The 26,840-nt window shown below is 40.4% G+C and overlaps 1 protein-coding gene across 1 annotated transcript in view; it reads left to right on the top strand.

Annotated features, from left to right (window-relative positions):
* LOC108788552 (probable global transcription activator SNF2L1) overlaps positions 1 to 26,840 on the top strand; it is a 114,051-nt gene that overhangs the window by 76,722 nt on the left and 10,489 nt on the right. Inside the window, exons 18-22 of the mRNA XM_018558341.1 lie at positions 3,114 to 3,227; positions 10,513 to 10,635; positions 15,146 to 15,278; positions 17,288 to 17,406; positions 19,513 to 19,725. Coding sequence (XP_018413843.1) covers positions 3,114 to 3,227; positions 10,513 to 10,635; positions 15,146 to 15,278; positions 17,288 to 17,406; positions 19,513 to 19,725 — 702 coding nt within the window. The remainder of the gene's footprint in view (positions 1 to 3,113; positions 3,228 to 10,512; positions 10,636 to 15,145; positions 15,279 to 17,287; positions 17,407 to 19,512; positions 19,726 to 26,840) is intronic.

Genomic DNA, 26,840 nt, shown 5'->3' on the forward strand with positions numbered 1-26,840 from the left:
ACTTTACAGAGGAAAATTTTTACTGCTTGGGACGAGTCTTCTTTATTGGTGAACAAGATGATCAGATTGAGTGCCCTGGCCAGGATGCCTCTCTCATGGTTGTTGACATCCCCTGCGTTGGCAATGGGGAAGTAATTTCTTGGGAGATTGTGATGATGGATGCCAGTCTTGTGTGATGGGGTGGTCTTTTGGATCAATGTCCTGGAGTTAAGGGTGATTCGTCTTCCGTTGTTTCACTGGACTCGACCCGTCTTCTGTCTGGATATCCGGTTTGGATTTAGTCAGATAATGCCATGGCAATGGCCTACTTCAGTCACCAGGGAGGCACCACGAGTATGTCAGTGGCGAAGGAGGTACATTTGATCATGGCTTGGGTAGAAGTTATGGTCCAGCAATTTTAGCAGTGCACATTCCAGGAGTAGAAATGTGGAAGGCGGACTTTCTCAGTAGACAATGTTTGAATCCAGGCAAATGATCTCTCCATCTAGAGGTGTTTTAACCTCTTTGTCACTGCTGGGGAACTTCAGATGGGGATCTTCTAGCTTCTCATTACAACAAGAAGGTGGACAGACTTGTGCCCAGAGGGAGGGATCCAAAAGCAGAGGCGGTGGATGCCTTAGTAGCCCCGTGGGATCAGTACACACTATGTATATCTTTAATCCACTGGCATATTGCCTCTTCTGCTTCGCAGTATAGAACACTTACAAAGTCCAGTCTTCTCCTTGCTCCAGATTGGCCTTACAGGATGTGGTATGCTGATTTTGGTTCTTCTTTTGGCAGAGGATTCCTGGCTTTTTACCCAAGTTAGTCATAGCTTTTCATTTAAATCAAACATTGTTTTACCTTCACTTTGTCCAGCTGCTGTTCTTCCTGAGGAAATTTCTCTTCATCATTTTGGATGATTCACAGCCTATTCGTGTTTATCTCTCAGCCACAGCTTTCTTTCGATGTACGGATGCTTTGTTTGTTCTTCCAGAAAGGCCTAGAAAAGGTCATTCAGTTTCTAGATCTACTATTTCTAAGTGGATTAATCAGCTTGTCATTCAAACTTATGAGTTGTGGGACAGCTGGCACCACCGTTTCTTGTTTCTGCTCATTCTACTAGGGCAGTTAGTATGTCTTGGGAGTTTTAAAATCAAGTTTCTGTTACTCAAAATCTGGTCTTCTGTTCACAGTTTTTCAAAGATTTATAAAGATGATGTTTCTGCCTCTCCTGATGCTAGTTTTGGCAGAAAAGGTTTTCAGAGTGCATTGAGGGACACAGCTTCCTCCCTTCAAGTTCCTTTGTACTGCTTGCAACACTGCTTGCAACAATGGGCAACAATGGGCACTTGTGGGATGGGGGTGGGGGGGGTCATGTCCTTAAAGTGACAGGCTTTTAATTTGTTTTCCTAATGTCCATTTGTTCTAGAGGCAGCAGCATAACCCTACATCTTAGAATTCTTTAAAGCTCCCTCAATGGACTCTGAGAAAAGGATTTTACGGTAGGAACAAAATCCTATTTTAAGCTTTGCAAACATAACTCTGCCAGAGCTGAACCTGCTGGCACTGCTATAGTAACAGACAAACAATATAGTGGCATACAGGACTAGAGTAGGTCTTAAGGACAGACTGTAATGAGAGAAATCCTTGTGCTGCCATTGTCAGTGCTTTTGTAAATGTTAATTTCCTGGCTGTCATTTTGATTCTCTAGCTTTTTTATTTAATGAATGAATGACCTGGAACAAGAAGATACGCAGGGTGTTCCAGTGTTACCACATGCATACTAGGTCAGTGTCTCCCTAAGTAATAAAGCCAGAGGAGTTGAACTTGCAGACACCCAGAGAACCAGCATTTTCCAAAAATGTTTGGAGGCACATACACTATATTGCCAAAAGTATTGGGACACCCCTCCAAATCATTGGATTCAGGTGTTCCGTGAAATTTCCTTGCTACTAAATATTCCACAGTCAACTGTTAGTGGTATTATAACAAAGTGGAAGCAACTGGGAACAACAGCAACTCAGCTATGAAGTGGTAGGCCACGTAAAATGACAGAGCGGGGTCAGCGCATGCTGAAGTGCACAGTGCGCAGAAGTCGCCAACTGTCCTCCAAACTTCGTGTGGCCTTCAGATTGGCACAATAACAGTGTCCGGAGAGCTTCATGCAATGGGTTTCCATGGCCGAGCAGCTACATCCAAGCCTTGCATCACCAAGTGCAATGCAAAGCGTCAGATGCAGTGGTGTAAAGCACGCCACCACTGGACTCTAGAAAAGTGGAGACGTGTTCTCTGGCAATCTGATGGACGTGTCTAGGTTTGGCGGTTGCCAGGAGAACGGTACTTGCCTGACTGCATTATGCCAAGTGTTAAGTTTATTGGAGGGGAGATTATGGTGTGTAGTTGTTTTTCAGGAGTTGGGCTTGGCCCCTTAGTTCCAGTGAAGGGAACTCTTAAGGCATCAGAATACCAAAACGTTTTGGACAATTTCATGCTCCCAACTTTATGGGAACAGTTTGGGGATGGCCCCTTCCTGTTCCAACATGACCGCACTGCAGTGCACAAAGCAAAGTCCATAAAGACATGGATGAGCGAGTTTGGGGTGGGGGAACTTGACTGGCCTGCCCAGAGTCCTGACCTCAGCCCGATAGAACACCTTTGGGATGAATTAGAGCGGAGATTGAAGCCCGGCCTTCTCGTTCAAGATCAGTACCTGACCTCACAAATGCGCTTCTAGAAGAATGGTCAAACACTCCCATAGACACACTCCTAAACTTTGTGGACAGCCTTCCCAGAAGCGTTGAAGCTATTATAGCTGCAAAGGGTGGGCCAACTCAATATTGAACCCTACGGACTAAGACTGGGATCCCATTAGAGTTCATGTGCGTGTAAAGGCAGGCGTCCCAATACGTTTGGCAATATAGTGTATGTCTGATACCTGATCTCTTCTAAACAAGACACTTCCAGAATACAGTAAAACATTTTTCACTCTAGGCATCAACTGCAGGAATATTTCTCCAATTCTTGTCCTTCATAGGTTTATGTCTATACTACATTATAGTAGCTGTAACAACAACAACAACAAAAATGTTAAATTTTAGCAAATGCTTAATTTGTGTTTTTGTCTCTTTAAGGCACCACGGCCTCCCAAGCAACCAAACATCCAAGATTTCCAATTTTTTCCTCCTAGACTGTTTGAACTGCTGGAGAAAGAAATTCTTTACTACAGAAAGACAATTGGATATAAGGTAATTTAAATATGATCCACATGAAAGACCATAAACTTGAGCTTTGTTTCAATAAGAGAAATCTTAACCATCTTGTAGAGCATTTCAACATATATAACCTTCGGTTAGTGATTTTATTCTTCTGATTGAAACTATGGTAACAGATATTCTAACCTCCATTATTTAAATTGAAAAAGAAATGCATATTTTTAAAAGCTTGGTTGTGCTTATATAATTATTTGCACTTAAGCTGGGTGCACACAGTTATATTTTTTCATTCAGCCTATGGGCTGAACAAAATAATATATGACAGATTCCTCCATCCATGCTAAACAGCATGGATGAGCGACTCTCCTGCTGGGAACATTGTATTCTGACAGCGGTGCTGATTAACCACAAGCATCGTTCGGCTGAGGATTTTCCTCCAGCAAAAGTCAATCTAATAATTGACTTCTGTTGAGGGCATAGGGTCACCAACCGATTGAATTTCAGCCAATTCAGCAGGAAATTCGCTCCATATGGCAGAGGTCATTATAGAGGAGGGTGGAGATATGGAGGTGCAGGAGCCAGGGGAAAGTAGTTGGATTACAGTTTGAAGTCAGCGTAGAGGAAAAAGTGTAAGAGTGGCTAATCTTGAGTTAATACACCACAACAAATATGCCGTTTGCATGATATTGGGGATATTAGGTAAGGGGTAGCATTGCTGGAACAGAACACCTTTCCTAGCAGCCAAAGGAGTGACTGTTCCAGTAAGGATGGGAGAAGGAATATAGGAAAGGAGAGACAGATACAGCTAAGAAACTGGTGTAACAAAGAGGGGTTTGGATTCATGGAGAACTGGCTCTACAGTAGGGATGGGCTGCATCTAAATGGGGAGGGTGCTGCCCTGTAAAGGGAGAAAATGGTTAGAAGATTGGAGGAGCTTTTTAAACAAGGATTTGGGGAGGGTGATCGAAAACAAGTATAAAATACAGAAAGCAAGCGTCAAAGCCGACACTGATTATAGATGAGGGTGGCTTAAGAGTGAAACAGGGGTCAAACCAGATAGTAGGGAAATAGCATTATCTACATACAATGCAGAAAATCTTGCAGAAATGAATTGCAATTCAAGAATGCACAACAATAAAAGATTTCCCACAAGCACAAAATTTAAGTCTAACAAATTGGAGGAGCTTGACTTCTGTTGCTCGAGGACTTCAACTTTGTGGGAGTATTGGAAACCTGGCTGGACAGCTCACATGACTGGGCTGCAAATATCCAAGGGTACAATCTGTTTCGGAGTGACAGGGTCAGTAGAAGGGGTGGAGGGGTATGCCTGTATGTGAAGAGTAATCTGAATGTGCGAGATGACATCACTTATGAGAGTTGCAGAGTCTTTAAAGCTGGAGCTACATACGACTGAAACAAACTGTAAACTGATTGTGGGTGTATGCTATAGGCCAACAAACATAAAGGATGAAGAGGAGACTCCTTAATTCTTCTCCTCAGTACACGCTAGGGATGCACCAATATCGGTATTTTGGTACCGAGTCCGAGTACCGATAATTTTTTCCGGTACTCGCCGATACCAATTAGCGAGTAACGAAAGTCCCATTCAGGAAGCCAGGCAGTGTCTAAATACTCACCACCCGGCTTCCCGATTAACAAGAAAGTCCCCTCTTACCTTAGTATGTGCAGCCTGTCACCCCCGGGGCCTCTCCTGCGAGAACACGGCCTTCCTCCGGTACCCAGCTGGAGCCGTCTGGCCGGCCAATCAGGAAGCCGGGCGCCATGTAATGACGTGACGCCCTGCTTTCTGATTGGCCGGGAAGCTGGCTTCATGCTCCCTCGTCATCTCATGACGAGGGAGCATGGGGCTGGCCTCCCAGACGCGCTGCCCGGCTTCCTGATACCAGAAGTACTCGTGCTAGGCATCGGAGCATTTGGGCTAGTACGAGTACTCGCCCAAATACTCGGAATCGGCACCGATATCGATACTAGTATCGGTGCATCCCTTGTATATACCATTGAAAACAAAACAGGAATGTTAATAGCAATGTATTAAATGGACTTTAGTGGCTGACAAAAACCAGGGTTCAAAACAGCCTAGAAACCCTTAAAGAAGAACTTCGGGTAAATAAAATCTTAACCCTTGCAGTTAGGCTACTACCGCTGCAAGAGTTAAGTGTTCATTTTGCCTAGAGAGCTAAAATAACAGAATTATACTCACTCAAGCCACAATCCCGGCTGGCTGTTAGACTGGTCCTTGCACCCTTGCTCCTCCTCTGCTCCAGCGACCTAAGGTCCAGTGAATCATCACGTCCTATATAGTGTATAGGTCGTGAGGAGGCCAATGGACATTCCATCGCTGAAGCGGAGGAAGAAACAGGCTGAAGGGACCGGTCTGGGAGCCAGCTGGGAATGTCGTTCAGGTAAGAATAGCTAGGCTCATGCGAGGCTGCAAAAGCTCTAGGAATGACTGCTGTCAGTTGTGTGTTTTAGGTGGTTGCTACTGTAACAACCACACAGGTTTAGTTTAATAGCTCAGCCTTGCTGGAGCTGTGAACATAATGACCACGAATCTCTTGCACAGTACCTTACACAATACCTGCTCTTCTTTATCACTGGGACCTTTTACCCCTGCTTTATTTATAATATTGTGGCTGAAGGAATCATATTTCAGTAGAAAGTAGAAGCACTATAATTTATTTGTGATAGTTACGTTTTATAATGAAAATGGCTGGAGGCAATCGCTGTATGAAGTAGCTCCATTTTGCTTACTGATAAGCAGCCACAGCTTACTAAAACCTTGCAATTAATATCTGGAGCACTATTACTGTTAGTATCCATTATGCATACAATATCATTGTGTCCTGCAATACTTTGCAAAACATGGGAACATTGAACAGTCTCTATATATAATTATTCTTTACTGATGTGAAAGAACAATAAAGGGTCTCACACTCTAGTATTAGCGATGATAATAATAAATGGACGACGGAAAAAGGCAATGATTTATAATGTAGATCAGCTTTGTATAGATTCTGATAGCTGACCTTCATCGGCTGCTTAATAACAATAGGTGATTCAGTCTTCTAACTTGCACATGTACCTCTATGAAGCTTACAGTAAGTAGCAGGAAGTGCTGGATCTAAAAGAACTGTCTCATCAGTGGCAACAATGTACGAAACATTTATATATAGATCTCCTTTATAACAGTTTTATCTGCCAATTCTCTCTGGAAGGAACACATTTAATAAAGACAACAAATCTTACAGAATATATCATACATTATATTATTAAGTTATAGTAAATCTGATATTTTTCTATGGCATACTTGCAAAAAAGCAATATAATCTGAGATAAAAGTACAGGTGAGAATTCTTACTTTCTAATAATGCAGCTAGTTTTTTTTAGTTTAAGGAGGCACTAAACAAGCAATTTTTTATCATCTGTAGTAGCTCCTCTTTATCGTATTAGGAATACAGTAATACATTTTATGAAGGGAAACATGCTTTTGTCTATTGTTCTGTAAATGAGCCCTCGTGTCCTAAACACTCATGGAATGGGCAAAATGTTTGTGTCAGGGACCGGAGAGTGAACTTGTATCTCCTGTCTATTTGGAACTAGTGGATCAGTTGATTAATGATTTTCAATATGTGTGTAATGCTTTGCTGGATACTGGACCTCCTTTTTCCAAACTTGGCAGTCTGGACCTCTGATTTCTGTATGGGCTGTCATTCTTCTTTTTGTGGCTTAAATGCTGCCAAGCTGACTAGACTTGTAAGAAAGCTCTTAAGAGATTTACCTTTTAAGATAACAATGTATTGAAAGCCAGGTGCTGAGAGATACGGAGTTGTCTGAATCTGTGACTTATATGATGCTTACAGTGTGTAAGTATCATTGGACCTGGAAAGCTTACATTTCTGGTATGAAGTGTCTCATGGTATAAAGGGCTCAGTATTTCTCCTCATATTTTTGGTGGCTTGAATTTTGGCTTTTCTTCAACGGGGTACAGATCAAAAGTTGGTTCTAAGTGCTATTAAATGTCAAGTTTAGGCATTAAAGTGGTCATAAAGTCTCAGTCTTTTAATTTTTTTTTACATATATCTACTGTAGTAGAGCATGCTCCAACATTTAAAAAATATTCAAGGTGGCAAAATATTTATTCATTTACCTGTGTCTGTGCCGTTTGCTCCCGGCTGCAGAACACAGCTACCTGAATGGCTGTGCAGGAGGATGATGTGTGTGGACGCATGCGCACTTGATATTACCGGAGGGGAGAGGAGGAGTAACACAATGTAAGTGAATGCACGCAAGTCAGGAGCGTGCACGCAGGACAGAGGAAGAAATAGGAGTTGGCACAGGATCAGAAAGCGGCACCAGCGCCGAGGGGACTGTTGGAAATGACTGGAAGGAAGAAGATGTTTGCATCAAGAGCATCACATAAGGGGAGGAAAGAAATGAGCCTTTAATGGCACTTCAACAGTCTTCTTCCAGCGTCCGTTAGCCTCAAATTCCTTGGCTTTAAGGCGTTTTACATGTTTCTTCTCCAGTCAAGTCTCTTTTGCCTTCCGTGAGACTTAAATTTGGTTACAAAAGCCTCCCTTTGAGAATATTTGGGATATTCCTTTATTAACTTTGTCACATAAAGTGGCCTTTTTGATTTGCATTGGTTGTGCATAAAGATAAGGTGGTTCTTCATCCTCTATATACTTTTCTCCCTAAGGTAAATGAAGATATAATTCTTCTTTCTCTTTGTTCTCACCCGACACAGCCTAAAGAAATAGCACTTCACTGTCTGGGCGTAGTTAGGGTGGTGCGAGTTTGTTTGTCTTCTACTGAATCTTTTTGTAAGATGTATTCTCTTTTTGTGATTACTGATAGTCCGCTGAAAGCGGTTAGCACGTCATGGGCTTTCATCATTAAGTGTATGTTACTCAAGTTTGTAAGGCGGCTGCCTGGTTGTCAGCACACACTTTTACTTGTTTCTACAAAGTTGATGTTGTTGCTTCTGTGGATGCTTCTTTTCATCACAAAGTTTTACATGCAACGGCTTAGTTATGTGTGAGCCGTGGGGTTCTTTGCTGAATTAACGGGGACAGAAACATAGAATAGTGACACCAGAAAGAAACCAAGTGGTCCATCGGGTTTTTTTTAACCTTTTTGTATAGATCAATGTTTGTCCCAAGCATGGTTGAATTCACTTACTGTAGACTGACTCTCTACCTCTGCTGTAAGTCTATTCCAAGCATCAACTACTCTTTCATTAAAAAAAAATACTTTCTAAGCTTTGTTTTCCTCATGCTAGTTTGAGGTTATGTCCCTGTGTTCCCTCCACACTAAGGGGAGGGCTTGTCGATGATTGCAATGCTGAGCGGGCAGTGTGCGATTACGCACACCGGCCCGTGCGGCTTTCGTCTTCCAAGCACTCTACCAACCCGCCGAAAATCGTACGATTCCGTGCTAGGAAGACGAAAGTCGTACAACCTTACAGTAAATGCAGTCGCACGCTGCCCATACACCTGCCGGTTATCGTATCGTAAATTTTTGAATCAAGTCTCACCTGTTCCTTCTTTTCTCAAGACTGTATATTTTGTGTTCCTGCAGCCTCTACTGTTATGATTTATCTCTTAGGCCTTTTTGTAAGTGAGGTCTTCAGAACTAGACTCAGCTTTCTAAATGAGGTCTAACTTGAAGATCGATATAGGGGAATCAGGGCCTCTGTCCTTCTGCGATGATTCTTCTAGTGATGCACCCAAGAATTATATTTGCTTTCCCCACTGCCAGGCCACACTGTTAGCTTATTTTCCAATCATCTGAAATAAGCACCCCAAACTTTTTCCTCTGTAATTTTAGCCAACACTGAACCTCCAATATTGTGCTATATCAAATGGATTGTTTTACCATAGATGCTTATGTATACTTATGTCTTGTTGCAGTACATATACTTATGTATTTATTGAATTTATAGCTTATTCAGGGTATATAACCTATTTTTTTAGTGTCACATATGAATAGTTTTTGCTGATTTTTAAACATATTTAATATTTATAACAGCTGATTTAAGTTAATTTAATTACAGGGCAGGCAGATAAAGGAAACCTCCTGAGCACAGAGTAACACACACACACACATACACTGTATATACACAACATTATAGTTTGGAAACTTTGAAGACATTTGATTTGCTGTTTATAAGTTTTTTTGCACATTTGATAAAAACAAAATATACTTGATTAGGGCTGCCAACCATATGATCGACTAATCGTTAATAATCGATTACGGGAATAGTTGTCATCTATTCTCATTATCGATTAGTTGGTCAGATCCCCTAGCTCTCTCCTCCACGCTAGGAGGAGGGCACAGCAAGCGGTGGGCGGATGCAATAGCCAGCCTGCTATTGGCTTTTGCAATTTGAAATGGTCAATAGCAGGCTGGCTATTGCACCAGCCCACTACCTGCTATATTTACATTCAGCTGCCGTCTGTGCGATTTTGCCACTGGCAGCTGTCACTCTCTGGCAGAAGCTATTCAAGCTCCAAGTGCTTACAATGCAATTAGTTAAAAAAATAATTATAACGGGTGGGAAAAAAGTAATTTTCAGTTTCTACCTGACAAGTTTTACTGCGGAAGGTGCGTTACAGTGCTATTCATTTCAATGGCACCCCAAACGCACCTCTCACACTCAGTGTGATCGCCCGTCCTGGAATGCACGTTACCGCAATGCCATGCGTCCAGTGCAGTGCGATTGCAAAAAATTGTGCATGCAGTTTTATTCTGAAGTAAACTATATGTTTGTAACACGGCATTTGTGTATTTTATCTTAAATGAACAATGCTATTTATTTAATTTTTTTCATCTGGTTAATCGAAAAAATAATCGGCCAACTAATCGATTATGAAAATATTCATTAGTTGCAGCCTTATACTTGATTCGTATACATTTTAAACATTGGGTCTCTTTGTTGATATAGCAGGATGTTAAAAAATACACAAGAAAAGTGATTTTCTTTTTTTGTTTGTCTGCACTGCAGTTTTATTTTATGGTTAGTATGCTTCTCGTTAATGCTTGCAGTGTTGTAGAGGGGGCTGCTATGTGTCACAGTTTTAAAATGTTCTTACATGCTAGTCTAGGGTTATTAGCACAGGTTCAGTGTTATTCTTTGTGACAAATTCTTTACTGTGAAAACTCCATTAATCCTTTTATCAGCTTTCCCTTGCTCCATTTCTGTATTGTGTGTTGTAAAAAAAAGATTGATATGACTGTAAATGCTTCATAGCATTGCTGCACCACAGCATATTCTCATCTTAACTTCTGATGTTAGGTCCCCAGGAATTCAGACCTCCCAAATGCATCTCAGGTACAAAAAGAAGAACAGAGGAAGATTGATGAGTCTGAGCAGCTCAGCACTGCAGAGTCAGAAGAGAAGGAGACACTTTTAACCCAGGTATGCATAAAATATTTACATAGTTGTCACAACATGAGAGACAGCTTATATTGTCAGCCTGTGTTGGCAATTGGGTAATTGTGCACAAAAAAGGATACATTGTAGTGGATGTTGCCTATGATGTTCAGACAGTAAAACGCATTACATAATGTTTATAACACAGCTTCTAGTAATAAATTGCACTTTTGAGTTTTAGAGTAGCAGGTACTTTCTTTTGTGGAAGAGGAGAAAATGACTGCACACAAGGACCATTGACAGAAATGAAGCGCAGATCAGAAGATGTTACAAATAAGAACCAATGACTGACAGTAGTTCTGGACAGCAAATAAAAGAAATGCACAAAACTAGCTATTATGCCTTGGAAGAACAATAACCTAAAATAAACTATAGTTTATTGATAAGATACATTGGTATCAGACACAAATAGCTGTACATTATATTGTATGTCCTCAGTTACATGCTGTTTTTATTTATCTAACATATCTCACATTCAAAGCCAGGAGACATTTACATCTATTTCTATATATGTTTATGGATGCTTTTTAATATAAGGCCTCTCTTGTTTTTGTCATTCTTTTGTATGTAATTAAAATTAGGCATGGACTGTCCAGTGAAAACATAGCAGGATCTTAAATCTCTGTGAGCAATGATGACCGCTTCCAAAGTCAGAAGCACTTGTTATTGCGTCCTAGAGATACCCTAAATGGAACAAACCTTCTCTAACAGTTGCATTGGATAGACAAATCGGGCCGAATCAGGCCTTTTATAGATAGATGTAGCCAATGCAAGGAAGGCACACAACTCCAATAGCAGAATGCACCCTAAAAATAAGTCCATATGGGGTCCATATAGGGACAGCTTCAGCTCCAAACAAAATGATAATAACAATCAATTGATCCTGCTCTAGGAGGGTCTTCACTTTAATAGTAATAGGCATTTTTTATGTTTTGGTTATACTATGAAAAAAATCTAATTTTCTAAAAGTTATTTTTAGTACAAGACTAGACTGGAGCACTGAATTTACTGGGACAAAAAACTCAGTAATATTGACTGTCATTGTTAATTGTTGCTACAGAGACATAGCTGTTCTGCTAGCAAACAAGTAGATGTAAAATACCTCACAAATTGGGAACTTGTGATGAACCCGTGTTCTTTTTAAAAGACAGTCCAGTACAATGCATAGGCTGCTATATCTCTAATTAGAGGTCCAGTCAATAGTAACACAGCTAGATATCTGGTGATTTTATACAGATGGGGGGAGAGAAACCATTCTTTAGAGATCTTTTTTAGGAAGTATCTTTAAGACTGATCCTATCATGCTGGCACAGTCCCTTAGGGCAGGCTTTCGTTAGAACGCTACAGATAATTCCATTCATTTGCAAGCTCGGCTCAGCTGAGAGAGGGATAGTGTAGGAACCAAAATTTGGTAGGCCCGTTCTGGAGACTAGGGCTTTTTTTTTTTATTCATTTGTAACTCAGAACTTGAAACTTGAAATTGCCTTTTGATTGAAGGCAATCACTTTTCAAAATTGCATCTCATTAAAGATGCACATCTTTTATAATTTCACTTTAGATTTCAGATAAAAAGATCCTCCTAATCTAACAGAGCACTTAAGAAAAAAAGACCTGTACATTATGGAAAATTGTAGTTATAATAATAGGAGCTTCTGCAATATTTCCTCCAAGGATTAATGATTCAGGTTTCATTGTAAAGAAATCAGCTAAGAAATGTAAATTTCTTTATATTTTATCAGGTGAAGTACTGAAATGTAACCTAAAATAAAGGAAAAGCAATATTTGCTCATACGAGATTTATATATAAACAGTGCAGTAGCCCCTCACAGTGGTTTTTCAGCATCTTTTGGCAACACAAAGATATGCACATCCAGCCCCTTGGCTTTGCACTTGTAGCACCGCTGCTCCGGCCTCAGACCTTAGGCCACTGTCTGTTCCCTCCAGACAGCCTTGACACCGTGCTAACATGCACCTTCGGTTTCATAACCCGGAGCTCCCTGCTGCACTGGACTCCACTCTGACTCCTGGGTGGAGTTATCCTGTCTCCCAGGTGCGGCCCTTGTACTTCCTGAACCCTGTGCTGTGTCACTTCCATTTTTTCTGTGACTGATGTTTCACCAATCACACACAATTTAGAAGGACCTGAAGTGTGGAAGTTGTGTCCAAATTATACAAGCAGAGAGCAAAGGAGCTAGTCACCAGTATTGTCTGTGGCCACCCTGCAATTGATCTTTGCCCCATTACTGACCTGGACCATGCCTTGTTCTGCACGGTGTCTCTGTGTGGAGATGGCTATCTTGGTAGAGGAACAGGGCTTTGCTTCCCCATGCCAAAGCTGCCTTGGTGATCTGTTCCTAATGGAAAGGCTTAGGACTGAAATTTAAGAATTGTGTTTCTCTCATTCACTTAACATAAAAGAGACCACCTCAGACCCCTCACCCCTTACAGCCTCTTTGAACATTGCAAGGAAAGATAAGCAAGTAGAAATGTTAACACTTAAAACACTAACCCAAATAAAAGCAGTTTTTTTTTTAGCTTATGCTATGTGAATAGGAACATGTAACAAATATAAAATACTGTAGGTGTTATCAGAATTTGGCTACAAACGTGGACATACGCTTTAATGAAAAGCTGAAGTACAGTGCAGATGGTCCATGTTCCATGTATGGATATTATGTTTAACACTCTATTTTGCTTAAAACAGACCATTAATTTTGTGCCCCTGTATACTAAAGTATTTACCTCTGACACCAAATTATTGCAGAGAATCAGTCTGCCACAGATCGACAGTTTCTGAAGTGGTGATGGTGGTTTGATGGACCATTTGATATGATATTCAGCCTTGATCTCTAGTTGTCAAGGCTACTATACCAAGCAGACATATATCAGTTCCAACCCTGTTGTCATGAAGTGAAAATTGCATTTTCAGCAAGATAATGCTCAACCCCACTGTTCAGCCATATCTATGCAATTGAAAACATTGAACACACCAGGTCCCCTGATTTTTCACTAGTGGATTACAGTTGAGATTAACTGATGAGTGATCATTGCTTAACCCAATTTCATCCGTTGATGTAAAATGTCCTCCACAAATCAGTTCTGCATCTGTGTCATGCATCCAGTGGTTTCACCGCTAATTTCTGTTTGCAAGACCTTTTGTACACCTTCAGCACATTGGAAATTCCAGCACACAATAAAAGACAGAGGGATGAGGACATAATGTTTGATCGCTCATTACAAAAACCAGGGTGATGCTACCTAGGTAAAGATGAGAGACTTGCCCCAAGTCTTTGTGGCTTAACCATGAACATATCATCCTATGACCTTAAAGTGAATCTGCTGTACACACTAAAGTGTATGAACTAATTTTACTGGCAATAAAGTAAGTAAAGGAATTTTGAGATGCCTACAATTATCTGTACATGTCTTGTAATCGGTTTCTTTGTACCTGTGGAGAATCCTTAAATCCTAGACCCAGGTTGTACACTGGACCTTGATCTCTCGTTCTAAAAGGAGAACTATGGGGTGAAAGTATTACACTCATCCCTTGAGGGAGGGACGGACGGGGTAGGGCATAGCTGGCTCGGCCTCTAGATAGGCAGAGCCCGCTGTAGATGAGCCAGCGGGGTGAATCTCGACAGTAATGTCAATATTCGTTCTGGCTGCGGTGCTGTTAGCATTAAATGGGCATTAGCCCACTATATACCGAGTTTTGTCCTCCCATGACCCTAAAGAAAACTCAGGGAAAAAAAGGTTACCCTATAGATCTCTTTTAATCTTGCTCCCTCGTGGCATTCAGCCCTGCCCCCTGTAATTTCACTGTCAAATGTCAGAAGTTCTACTTGATTGAAAAGGGAAGGCTTAATATTGACTATTAAGAAGTCAAGGCCCTGCATACAGCCTGGGCATATACTGTACTGCATGACTCCCCTTAAAGGGGTTCTAAAGCCTCCCGTTTTTTTGCCTATATCTACTGCTGACAAGCAGTAGATATAGGCAAAAGTTTTATTTTTTTTAAAACCCGCTTAAACAGCGGTTTAGACTGACCTCATTATCGCTGCGCACTCCCGCGGCGAGAGTCCGGAACTGTTCGCGCGGCCGCAAAGAATCTTGGGGCGGTGCATGCGCAGTTTGGATTCTCAGCGAGGAGTCAGCGCTGGATCGGAGAGCCGCCGCACCGCTGGAGGGACAGATGAAAACATGGGGAAAGAAGAGGAAGATCGGATTAAGAGACATCATTTAAGGTAAGTGCTATCATTAACATGGGGGGGGAGGGAAAATCTTTTTATCCTTTAATGTCACTTTAAGCTAACAATAAGTAATTTGTAGACAAGAGCATATAATTAACAGTAATGACAGTTAATACACTTTGGTAGATACAACAAGTTCATATAATGTACTGCACTTTTATTCTGAAACCAAATTATATATGATAGCTAGTAAAAGATAGGTTTTACTTTCCTGTAATATTATTACTATTTTCTGGGGCTTTTAGGGCTTTACAAATTGGAATAAGCGAGACTTCAACCAGTTTATTAAAGCTAATGAAAAATATGGCCGTGATGATATTGATAACATTGCACGAGAAGTTGAAGGAAAAACACCCGAAGAGGTCATTGAATACTCAGGTCTGCCATCTTTACTATGAATTAATTATTGGAAGATAATGCGGTATATGTGAAAAACATGTTTACGTACATTCTGTGGAATTATTTATATAGTACTATTCTTTATTTTTTGTGCACAAGAAATCACTGAGTGGTAGCTAAGAATGCTTTTCAGATGTATTTGTTCCTGGGTTCATATACTGGGATGATAAGACACAACTTCAGTCTGGTTTAAATGTCAGCAGTCATACATAGTAACTATTTCAGAGCTTCTGTTGGGATGATAAAGTATAAAAATGTAAGCAGACTGTTTAGGCAGTAGAGGAAGATATACTGTATACACCCTGTTAAGAGTGAGATAGAGTAAACAGAAAAAAATTTAGTAGAGACAACACAATGCAGGGTCAAAAAAGTCCAACAGAAAATCCTAGAACATTTTGTTCTCACTGAGGTTTTACCGAACTTCATAATAGGAGTCCCTAAGGGGTCTCAAACTCAATTCACTTGGGGGCCAATGGACAAATTTTCTTCTCCCATGGGGGACGCTTGCCAAATTTCATGAATGTCATACTTCAAAACAAAATGTAACTGAATACGGTACCAGTGTTAATGTTTGCGTGTGTTTATAACATCAGTATATGTATGTTTGTGATGGTTTCTTTGTATGCAATGTCAGTATATTTGTTATCTGATGGTTTGTGTGTGTGTATTGTCAGGATTTCTGTGAGTGATGCCAGTATGTGTGTTAATGTTCTTGCATGTGTCATATCAGTATGTATACATGTGTATGCACTGAGTGGCCAGATTATTATGACCACATGAGGTTTGTAGGCAAATTAGCTATAATTTCGCGATAAAGTTGCTAGAGGGCCAGACCATTATAAATAGGGAAGCAGGTTGTTTACCACGACAGTAGTATGATTTTTTTTCTGAAGATATGGGTAAACAACACGATTAAACAGCCTATGAACATGGGATCATTGTTGTCGCTCGGAGCCATGGAGCGAGTATCAGCAAAGCAGCAGAATTTGTTAAATGTTCAAGAGCAGCTGTTGTTAAAGTGTTTAAAGACTGGACTGCCAGCCGAAAATCTGGTTCTGAACGTGCGAATTGTGGCCGTCAGCGACTAGTCAATGTTAGGGCAGAACAGAGAGTGGCAAGACTTGTACAAGACAACAGAAGGGCAACAGTGCAGTGTCAGATTCCTCGCATCACCTTTCAACATCTCGTGGAGTCATGAGGCGGCCCAACGAAGTCATCTCGTGGAGTCATCTCGTGGCCCAACCAAGTACTGGTGATCATAATAATCTGGCCACTCAGTGTATGTGTGCATTGTCAGTGTATGTGTGTATTTTTTCCCCACAGATTTTAATCGTAATGATAAAGGACCAACAGATTCACACTTTCAGACTCACACACCCAGAAATACGCACATTACCACACACACAAATAACACCACCCCACACACACATACACACAGAAATACGCATGTTCACACACACCCACACACAGAAATACGCACATCCCCACACACATAGAAATACGCACATCCCCACACACACACACAGAACTAACACATACATGCACACATACAGAAATACACTCTTCTTCTTAAAATAAAAGAAAGAGCTCCCTCATCTGCTTAATTTTTTTGCATTGAGGGGGCTCATTCCCTGGTGGTTTAGTAGGGGATAAGTACGGTCTGCACCTTTGCCTGGTGCCGATCTTAGTAAACTTTCCTTTCGGATGGTGCTCAATTAAGGCTGTTAGAGCGCACAGTACGCTCTGACTCACACTAAGCGCTGACACCAGCAGGAGCAGCTATGCGGTCTGCATCGGACAGAGATGCAGACTGTGTAGCTGCTCACCCAAGTCAGGTACATGGTTCGAGACTGCGTGCCTGACTTGTCAGCCAGCTGCGGTACACATAGTGGGACGGTACTTTGAGACCCCTGGTTTAAAAGGAAGTACACTTGGTACCATAGTCTACAGATGTATTACTTAGTAAAAAATTATTTGTTTGTTTTCAGCTGTGTTCTGGGAACGTTGCAATGAATTGCAGGACATTGAAAAAATCATGGCTCAGATTGAACGAGGTGAAGCAAGGATCCAAAGAAGAATCAGCATAAAAAAAGCATTGGATGCAAAAGTAATACCATCCTTAAACCATTTTGTGTACCAGTACTGTCCCATTTATATGCATCAGCTTCTGTTTCCAGTGCCCATGTACACTACAGAGGAACTGCCTCATAGGAGAGTGCTGTTTGGTGTATTTTTTGTGTGCGTTAATTGACCTTAATTTTCTCATTCAAGTCAATTACATGGTACAAAAAGTGCATCTGATGTGATCCCAGCTTTAATGTTATGTTGGTCTCTGAGCTACACAGAAGTAGTAGTAGGCAAACAGTACATGTTTGTACAAATATTCAGGTCTGTATACATAGTATAGTATGGATAGAGAACTGGCTACAGGAACGTGTCCAGAGAGTATATGTAAATGGCTCTTTTTCAGGTCGGTCTAAGGTCCAGAGTTGTGTGCCCCAGGGTTCTGTGCTGGGCCCCATACTGTTTAATCTGTTTCTTAATGATAATGGGGAAGGTGTTAATTGCCTTGTTTCTGTGTTTGCAGATGACACTAAAATTGGCAGGGTAATAGACACAGACTTAGACATTATAACATTACAGGAGGACCTGAATAAAATAGGGGAGTGGGCAACTACATGGCAGATGAGGTTTAATGTTGATAAATGTAAAGTAATGCATTTTGGGGTTAAAAATAGGCAAACGGAATACACATTAATGGGAACTCCACTAGGGAAGTCAGAAATGGAAAAAGATTTGGGGGTCATAGTAGACCACAGATTGAATAATAGCTTCCAATGCCAGGCTGCGGAATACAAGGCTAACAAAGTACTCTCTTGTAATAAAAAGGGAATGTTCTGTAGAGACAAAGCAGTAATTTTGCCACTTTATAGATCACTGGTTCGGCCTCATCTTGAGTATGTGGTTCAGTTTTGGTCCCCAATCCACAGAAAGGATGTCCTGGAGCTGGAGAGAGTACAGAGAAGGTCAACAAAACTCATTAAGGAGCTGGAGGACCAAAGCTATGAGACAAAGTTGCTAAATTTAGACTTGTTCACGTTAAAAGTGAGGCGTTTAAGAGGGGACATGATTTTAATGTACAAAATGTTTGGGGGTGATGGCAACATAAGCAGTAAACTTTTTACAGTAAACTCCCTAACAAGGACTAGAGGCCATTACCTAAAATTGGTACAGAAAAGATTTAACCATGAAGGGCGTAGGGGCTTCTTCTCAGTCAGAGTGGTTACATTTTGGAACTCTCTGCCACAAGCATTGATATCAACAGAGAGTATTGAATCATTCAAAAATCAATTAGATACCATCCTCAGAGACCGCAACATACAGGTATACAGGTACTCTTAAAACCTAGGACCACACATGAATCACATACACACATGCACGCACTGCACACACACCTACACATAAGGATGAACTCGATGGACCTGTGTCTTTATTCAACCTCAAATGCTATGTAACTATAGTAACTACAGTAAGTGCCACTCTTTTGTCATGGGAAAAATCAACCACTCTGGCTGGTGTGCTTAGTCTTTAAGACTCTTCAGTCAGGAGTATCTGTTGTGGTTAAAGTGTATCTATAGCCAAAACATGTTTCTTTCTTTTTGGGTGGAGAGTGAAAGAGTTAGATGGTATGTCTTATCCATCATTCAATACCCCAATTATGACCTGAAGATAAGAAAACATTTCTGGAGTTCTGCTTCCTCCCCATACCTTTTAAATAGCAATACAGTAATGAGCATTGCTGTCAGTGTTAGACTGACAGCTCTCAATAGCAGAGCCCTGACTGGCTCACAGTACATTCCATTACAGGGGATTACAACAAACTGATAAAAAGACAGCATTAGGTATTTATAGTAGCTACATCCAAAATATGTTGAAGTGTTTTCTAATCAATTCATTATTGTAATAATATGAAAGTTATTATTGTAATCTAAACTGCATTAAATGGTGTTTTTTAATATCTACCTGGAGCAGTGTGAGCTGCATTTACATTAATTGGATGAGTTCCAGCGAGCTTCAGAGGGAATACTGTACTTTGCTTTTAACGGCGTTTGCTGAAACATACAGTACATTTATAATTTTGTGACTAGCAGTGTGATTATGATAGTGTTTTTATTTGACCTTAGTGTTAATGATAATGTTCTGTTGTCTTTAGATTGCGAGGTACAAGGCTCCATTTCATCAGCTGAGGATACAGTATGGAACAAACAAAGGCAAAAATTACACTGAAGAAGAAGACAGGTTTCTGATATGCATGCTGCATAAAATGGGCTTTGACAAGGAAAATGTATATGAGGAATTGCGTCAGTGTGTGCGTAATGCTCCCCAATTCCGATTTGATTGGTTTATCAAGTCAAGAACTGCCATGGTATGTACATGTCACTAGTCATGTGCTTTTCCTGTTTATATGTGCTTTTTTCTGGGTTTATATGATGCTTTATACATGCAAATGTATTAGCTAATGCTGTATGCCATGTCAGGAGATACCCATATTCCTAAACAGGTATACATCATTTACCACTCCACCAAATGTAAAAAAGGAAGCTGGAACTATTAATTAAGTTTTGTTATCTTAGACCTCAGTAGTGAAATAGCTATTATAAGACAAATACAATGCTGTCTGTCATATAAATGTTGGTGCTGGTATCAAAGCTGGAAATGTAAAAAGTTTTGTAAAGCTTTGTTCTGTATCTACAAGTAGTCACTGGAAATGTAAAACGTTTTGTAAAGCTTTGTTCTGTATCTATAAGTAGTCAGCCCAACTCTATACTATAAGATTGCATTTGTGCTGTAATCCAGCATTTCTCAATGCAAAGTTAACCCAGGGACAGAAAGGAATTCTTTGCTTGGCACCAAGTCTTATCCTAAAATCCAGAATAAACCCCTTCATTTTGGGATTTGTGAAACCTGCAGATACTTTGTGTTTTTAGAAGGCTTTACATACTACTGTGCTCCATTCTAGTTCAGTAAAGGACTGTTTGGAATCTTTTAGCACTCCTGTCCATAAACTGTCGAGTTATATAGTTTTTTTCCCTAATCTTGGTTCTATTGCTGTATTCCCCATCTTATAAAAAAACGAATTGGACCCACTGGTAGTGGTCACATCAAGTGGATGGACCTAGGTGCATAGATCTCACCTCAAGTGGCCTTGAGAGACACAACAAGCCATAATTGCAATTCATCAAACCTGACTCTTAAAGGGACTTTAAAAAAAAAAAATAATACTCAATGTGGAATTTTTTTATCTTGCTTCTCTTTGTCAATGGAAGGTTTTGTTGTGAATATTACATTTTAAATATATTATAGTAATACGAACATTGCTTACCTTTATTCTTTACCTAGTTACATTTATCCCATCTAATGGTATGCCAGATGTTTATAAATACCAATTTACTGTACAACTGCTTCAAATTGCATTCCATTTCCACAGCTGGTTTTGCCCTTGACTTTGAACATCTGAAAGGAAAGGGTTAGTGCTTGAAGGAAAACATGAAATTATATTGCAAATGCATCTCTCATTTCATAGGAAAATATCACAGTCCCATCTAGAGCTTAAGATGGAAAAAGCATCAGTTAACTGAATTAATCTTGTAGGCTAATAATGTTACATGCACAGCTTGTCCATCTCAGCCTGAGAGCGCATCTGCTTATTGTATGGCTCATGGGTAGTGCATGTCTCACAGTGCTCTGAAAATGGAAAAAAAGGTCAAAGGTTGTCTCAAAGCACCAGGGTTTCAGGATTGCTGGCTTAAAGCAACATTCTGTTTTTAATGTTAAATTAATATTTGTAATCTGCATCTATCTGCAGGCTAATTCTTCACTGTTTCTGAAGTAGGTTAATATTTTCAGCTGGAGCAAAAATTACATTTGAAGAAACATTATTTTCAAAGATATTGGGCTTCATGATATTATATAGTTCCACATTTGCTTTATTTCTTTTAGCTGGAACCAGATATTCATGGCGTATATTCTCAGTAATAATACAATTAAACATTTTACTAGTTTAGAAACGTGTACATAGATTGTGTCTTGAATGCTAATATATTATATTTTCATTCTGCTGCAGTATACATTTAACCTGGCTGCCACTAGATGTCACTTTCTACTTATATAATTCTGAAGTGTTTTCCTGTTTTTGTAAGGGACGTTTTTCCTTTGTCAACTGCCAATGCGGCTTTTGCGCTCACATATGCCATATAAAATTGTGTTGTTTATGCAAGTTAGACAGCCAAATTCAAACATGTAAACATTCACTAAACTATACGGGGCTAATTTACAAAGACCATTGTAAGGAAAACTGGAGCAAAACTATAGCATTTGCCCAGAGCATCCAATTACATTTCATTTGTCATTTGCTGCCCTGGACATGCAATGACAGTTAAAAATGTTTAGATAGGGAAGTAGTCTCATGTCTATAGATTTGCTAAACAATTGCGCTTAGGAGTTAGATTGGGCACATAACAGAACTTGTCCAGATTGCTACTGTTCATCCTACTGGTAAATTGGCTCAACATCCTGTTCTATCCCACTCCCTACTCCATGGACACTACTTGTAAGCAGACAAGTATATAGAGGACTCTGCAGGGCTTTAAGAAAGGCTTGGCCAGAGGATGTTCAAATTGTTTCTAAACTATCAACAGCCCACTAAAGCCTGTGGGGAGCAGAAAATGGAAGTTGTTGCTCTGTGGTTCACAGTTTCTTTGCACCAACATTTGGCTATAAGCTCCTATGAATCAAGAAGTACAAAATAAGTACTTCTTGTACTGCATTTTACGAGTCCCTATAAAAACGGTATATGATTCTCTTTATGTTTTTTTTTACTGTAGAGTTTATAGATATACTGCAGAGCCAGAGTTCCTTAGCTCTACGCTCCAAGTCTCCTGACAAATGCCCCAAGTCTTGGGCCTCTGATTGCAGGTTGTACAGTTGAATTACATTACTGATGGCTAATTAGGTTGTTCCATCCCTTTCCTTACTTGCACAGCATAGCTGTGCAGAAAAAGCAGCCCTTTTTCTCTCCTCCGCCTGGAATTGGAGCATAAATCTGATCCAATGCATACCCAGTGTGCCCTGATAATTGTCACAGGTCCCATGACCAAGTTACAGAGCACAGAATCAGTACTCTGCAGTCAGCCCAGGCAATTAGGAAAACAGGTAATTTCCATGGTGTTGCCCAGGAGTTGTTCCTAGATAAGTACAACATCCCTGTAAGGCAAGGCAGGGCTACCATCAAAAGGGGTACCCCAAGGGACTTATGTTTTACAATCATTGGAATGATGGGGCTATTAAAGGACTACTTTTAATACCTTCAACCTGCACTTAGTTTGATACATAAAAGTCTAAATGTACTTATAAGTTGCAGTCAAATACTTGTTGAAAATACTTGTATTAAGATATAGATATATATGGCTATGTGCAAGTGCATCTAGGTGGCAAAAGGTGCATGAATTCACTGTATAATAAAGGGTAAAAGCCAACTACAAACATGATATTTACATTTTATATGGTTTCTGTCTGGTAGAATGTTTGTTTTTTTATATATCCTGCGGCCTCTAGTGACGAGCTACCCTCATCAGAATGCTCAGTTCTGGTACAAAGAGTGTATTATACTGATAAAGTGAAGCAATAGGTGCATTGACAGTATTTCTATAGCCAAAACATGTTTTTACATTTGGAGAGAGTGTTGAAGGGTTAGAACCCTGTTACATGTTTTATTGCTGTCTGTGTCCATTCTAGGGAGAGTCACACTCTTTTATTTGTCCTGCTGACCATTGTCACTGGAACAGTATGTGTTGGGAAATTGAACATTGTACATTAGTCACTGGAACATTAGGTGGAGGGAAATTTTCCAATTAGGACAACTGCTCCAGTGGTAACTGTCTAAGAGGGGCTTTATCGTCAGATTCCTTTTGTGTCTCTGGGACAGGAAGTGTGGGTAAAGCTCTCCAACAGGAAACTGACAGTAAATAAAATAAAAAAAGCAGCAGGGTTTAATCATCCTGACTTAGCCTTTATTGTCCACAATTAAAAAAAATATATTTTTTTTGGCTGTCAATATGCAGTACTTAGGGGCATACAGTCATGGCTAGAAATATTGGCACCCCTGCATTTCTGTCAGATAATGCACCACTTTGCGCAGAAAATTGTTGCAACTACAAATGTTTAGGCATTCTCATGTTTATTTCTTTTGATTGTATTGGTATGACACAAAATAAACAGCTTTTTGAATAAACAAAATTACAGCTTTTTGGTAAAGCCCATCATTCTACTGTTTTCAGAAGAAATGAGGCCTTTAAAGAAAAAAATACAGTCAAGCATGGTGGAAGTTCACTGATGTTTTGGGGTTTCTTTGCTGCTTTAGGCACTGGATGTCTTGACTGTGTGCATGGAATTATGAAATCTGAAGACTGCCAAAGAATTCTGGGGTGCAATGTAGGGCCCAGTGTCAGAAAGTTGGGTTTCCTTCAGAGGTCATGGGTCTTACAGCAGGACAATGACCCAAAGCACACGTCAAAAAGCACCCAGAAATTGTTTTTAGACGAAAGAGCTGGAGAATGCTGGGCTGGCCAGCAATGAGTCCAGATCCAAATCACATAGAGCACCTGTGGAGAGATCTTAAAACAGCAGTTGGGAAAAGGAACCCTTCCAATCTAAGAGACCTGGAGCAGTTGGCGAAAGAAGAGTGGTCCAAAACTCATGGAAGAGAGGTGTGAGAGACTCATTAATGGTTACAGGAAGCCATTGATTTCAGTTACTTTTTCCAAGATCTGTGCTACCAAATATTAATTGAGGGTGCCAATCATTTTGTCCAGTCCATTTTTGAAGTTTTGCGAGGAATGTGTCAGGTTTGCCTTTTTTTCGCCCCTTTTTTGTGTCATACCAATACAAACCAAAGAAATAAACATGAGAATGCCTAAACATTTGTATTTGCAACAATTTTTCTGCGTTAAGTGGTGTATTTTCTGCCAGAAATGCAGGGGTGCCAATATTTTTGGCCATGACTGTACTTATAATGCAGAGAATCTGATATTCTCTGCAGATGAATCTTCCTGGTCTGTGTGTTGTAAATTACAGTGATTGATTCTCCACTAGAAAATGTTTGGTGAACGTTACATTCACTGCTTTATAAATAAGTATTATGTGTTTATTAAAGTGTTATGAATTTATTGGGATCTTGGAAAGGGGGTTGTTTGTACATGGTTTATATGTGGATGGGATTTCGTTTAAGATTTTCTATACTTAAGTTACTGATTATAATGCAATTGAATAACAAGCTTGACAGATTCAGTGCAGGAGTGACATCATCATGAGCATAGTGTGAATGAAATCATAATACAGTAAAGAAAAGAACCGTCTCAAAACCAAGGACGAAAAAGGTGGCCAACGGGTTAAGCTCTATAGTGCAGTATTGTGGCAGCTTGGTCCCTGTTCTGTATCATGAGCCTCGCAGTAGAAGTGCATTGTGTGTATCCTTGGTGTCGCTCATAGTAAGTCATTCTCATGCATTTGCGACTGTGTAAAAAAATAGTTAAACACAACAGTTAATCAACACAAACTAAAAAAGGTGACAAATAATAAGGAAAGCGCTGTATTCATCAAGTTCCTGCAATGTATACATTTACGGTTCCTTCTTCTCTAGCTTCTGTTACATAATCCCTTTAGTCAAAATAGAAAAAAAAACTTCATCTGACAGAGGTGCATATTGTCCTTGTTCAATTAAAGTTCTATTAAGTGCATTTATTAGTTTTAGAAGGGGAGTTCAGCAATGTACTGCAGCATGAAAACAAATAATCATTTTTAAAATGTAGACGCTGTAATATGCAGAATTGGAGTACATAACCTACATTGTAATGCTGCTGTTTTGATATATTATTAATTACATCACATGTTCATATATGTTTATACTCACTGAAATATAGTGGCTGTATAAAAACACATATTAAAACATTCTTGCACATGTATTATAAGTGGGTTACTCCATCCAGCCATGAAAGTATATGATGACAGTAGTAAATGTCAGAGGAAATGGCTTTCTTTAATACCATTAGGAGGAAAACACGTCGGTTCTTCTAGCGTGATATAGGCTTAATCAATAAGACCATAAAAGTAGCAGCCATAAGTGGATTAAAGTATAAGCCCAATCAAAATGCTATATTTTTGTTTTTGGATGGACAACAGAAGGATTACAACTCCTGTCATTATTATCGTGGTGACCATTGACAATGGGGGAAAGGTGAGGGAGAATCTTCTAATGGGGACACTTATTAGGGGGACAACTGTCTTGTTGTTTGTCTAGGACAGAAAGTGCAGGGAGAGTTCTAGGGATGCACCGATACCGATACTAGTATTGGTATCAGTGCCGATACCGAGTATTTGGGCAAGTACTTGTACTCGCCCAAATGCTCCGATGCTTAGCCCGATACTTCCTGTATCAGGAAGCCGGGCAGTGCGTCATCACTTGTGACGAGAGAGCATGGAGCCGGCTTCCCGGCCAATCAGGAAGCCGGGCGCCGCGTCATTACACGGCGCCCGGCTTCCATGATTGGCCATCAAGCCGGCTCCATGCTTTCTCGTCACATAGTGACGAGACGCATGGGACGACTTCCTTGTTAATCGGGAACCCGGGCGATGAGTCTTTACACGCTGCACGGCTTCCCTGCTAATCAGGAAGCCAGGTGGCGAGTCATTACACGCCGCCTGGCTTCCTGAATGGGACTTCCGGTATTTGGTATCGGCGAGTACCGGAAAAAAATATCGGTACTCGGTACCAAAATACCGGTATCGATGCATCCCTAGAGAGTTCCAAGCCTTCCCCATTCCACCCGAAGCTAAAAAAAAAAAAACTTTAACCCATAATAACCAATCAGAGCTCATCCAGTTTGTCACCTGACAACAGTAATCAGAAACCTGGATGCCCTGGGTTACTGCACTTTGCACATTTTTTAATAGATTTGATGATGTCATTTTGGCCTTGTTATCTCTGTTTTCTCAAAGCCAGTCTTGTGTAACCCATTGCTATATCCTGCTTAAAGACACAGAAACTTTGCTTTTACAACCTGTGACAGATCTGTCTGCTCCATTGAACAGTGGCTGTTATGTCACCAAAGGTTAAATGTTAATTTCTTAATAGCAGTGCTCAGCCTGTCCATCAGTCCCTCTGCTTGTTATTGTACTTATCAGCAGCATAGCAATTCAGTTTGGCCACTGTGACGGACTCCCGTACTCAGGATGAGTATGTCCGCCGCTGTCTTCTTCCTTGCTGAGGAGATATTGGAACCCGCTGATCTGTAGCTCCCAGTTTCCCCAGTCACTAGCCAAGGCTTGAGTGTAGGGTAAACAAACTCTGCTTTATTGAACAACTGCACAAACTTTTATACAGAAAGTGATCAGATCAGAATATAATCCCATCACATCCCCCGTCCCCTCCCTGGACATTCTGTCTTCATAACACCACAGGTGTCCACCTGCTAACGAGCTCCAGAC

This window comes from Nanorana parkeri, unplaced genomic scaffold (assembly GCF_000935625.1).
Source record: "Nanorana parkeri isolate BGI_ZX_2015 unplaced genomic scaffold, ASM93562v1 scaffold332, whole genome shotgun sequence".
Lineage (NCBI taxonomy): Eukaryota > Metazoa > Chordata > Amphibia > Anura > Dicroglossidae > Nanorana > Nanorana parkeri.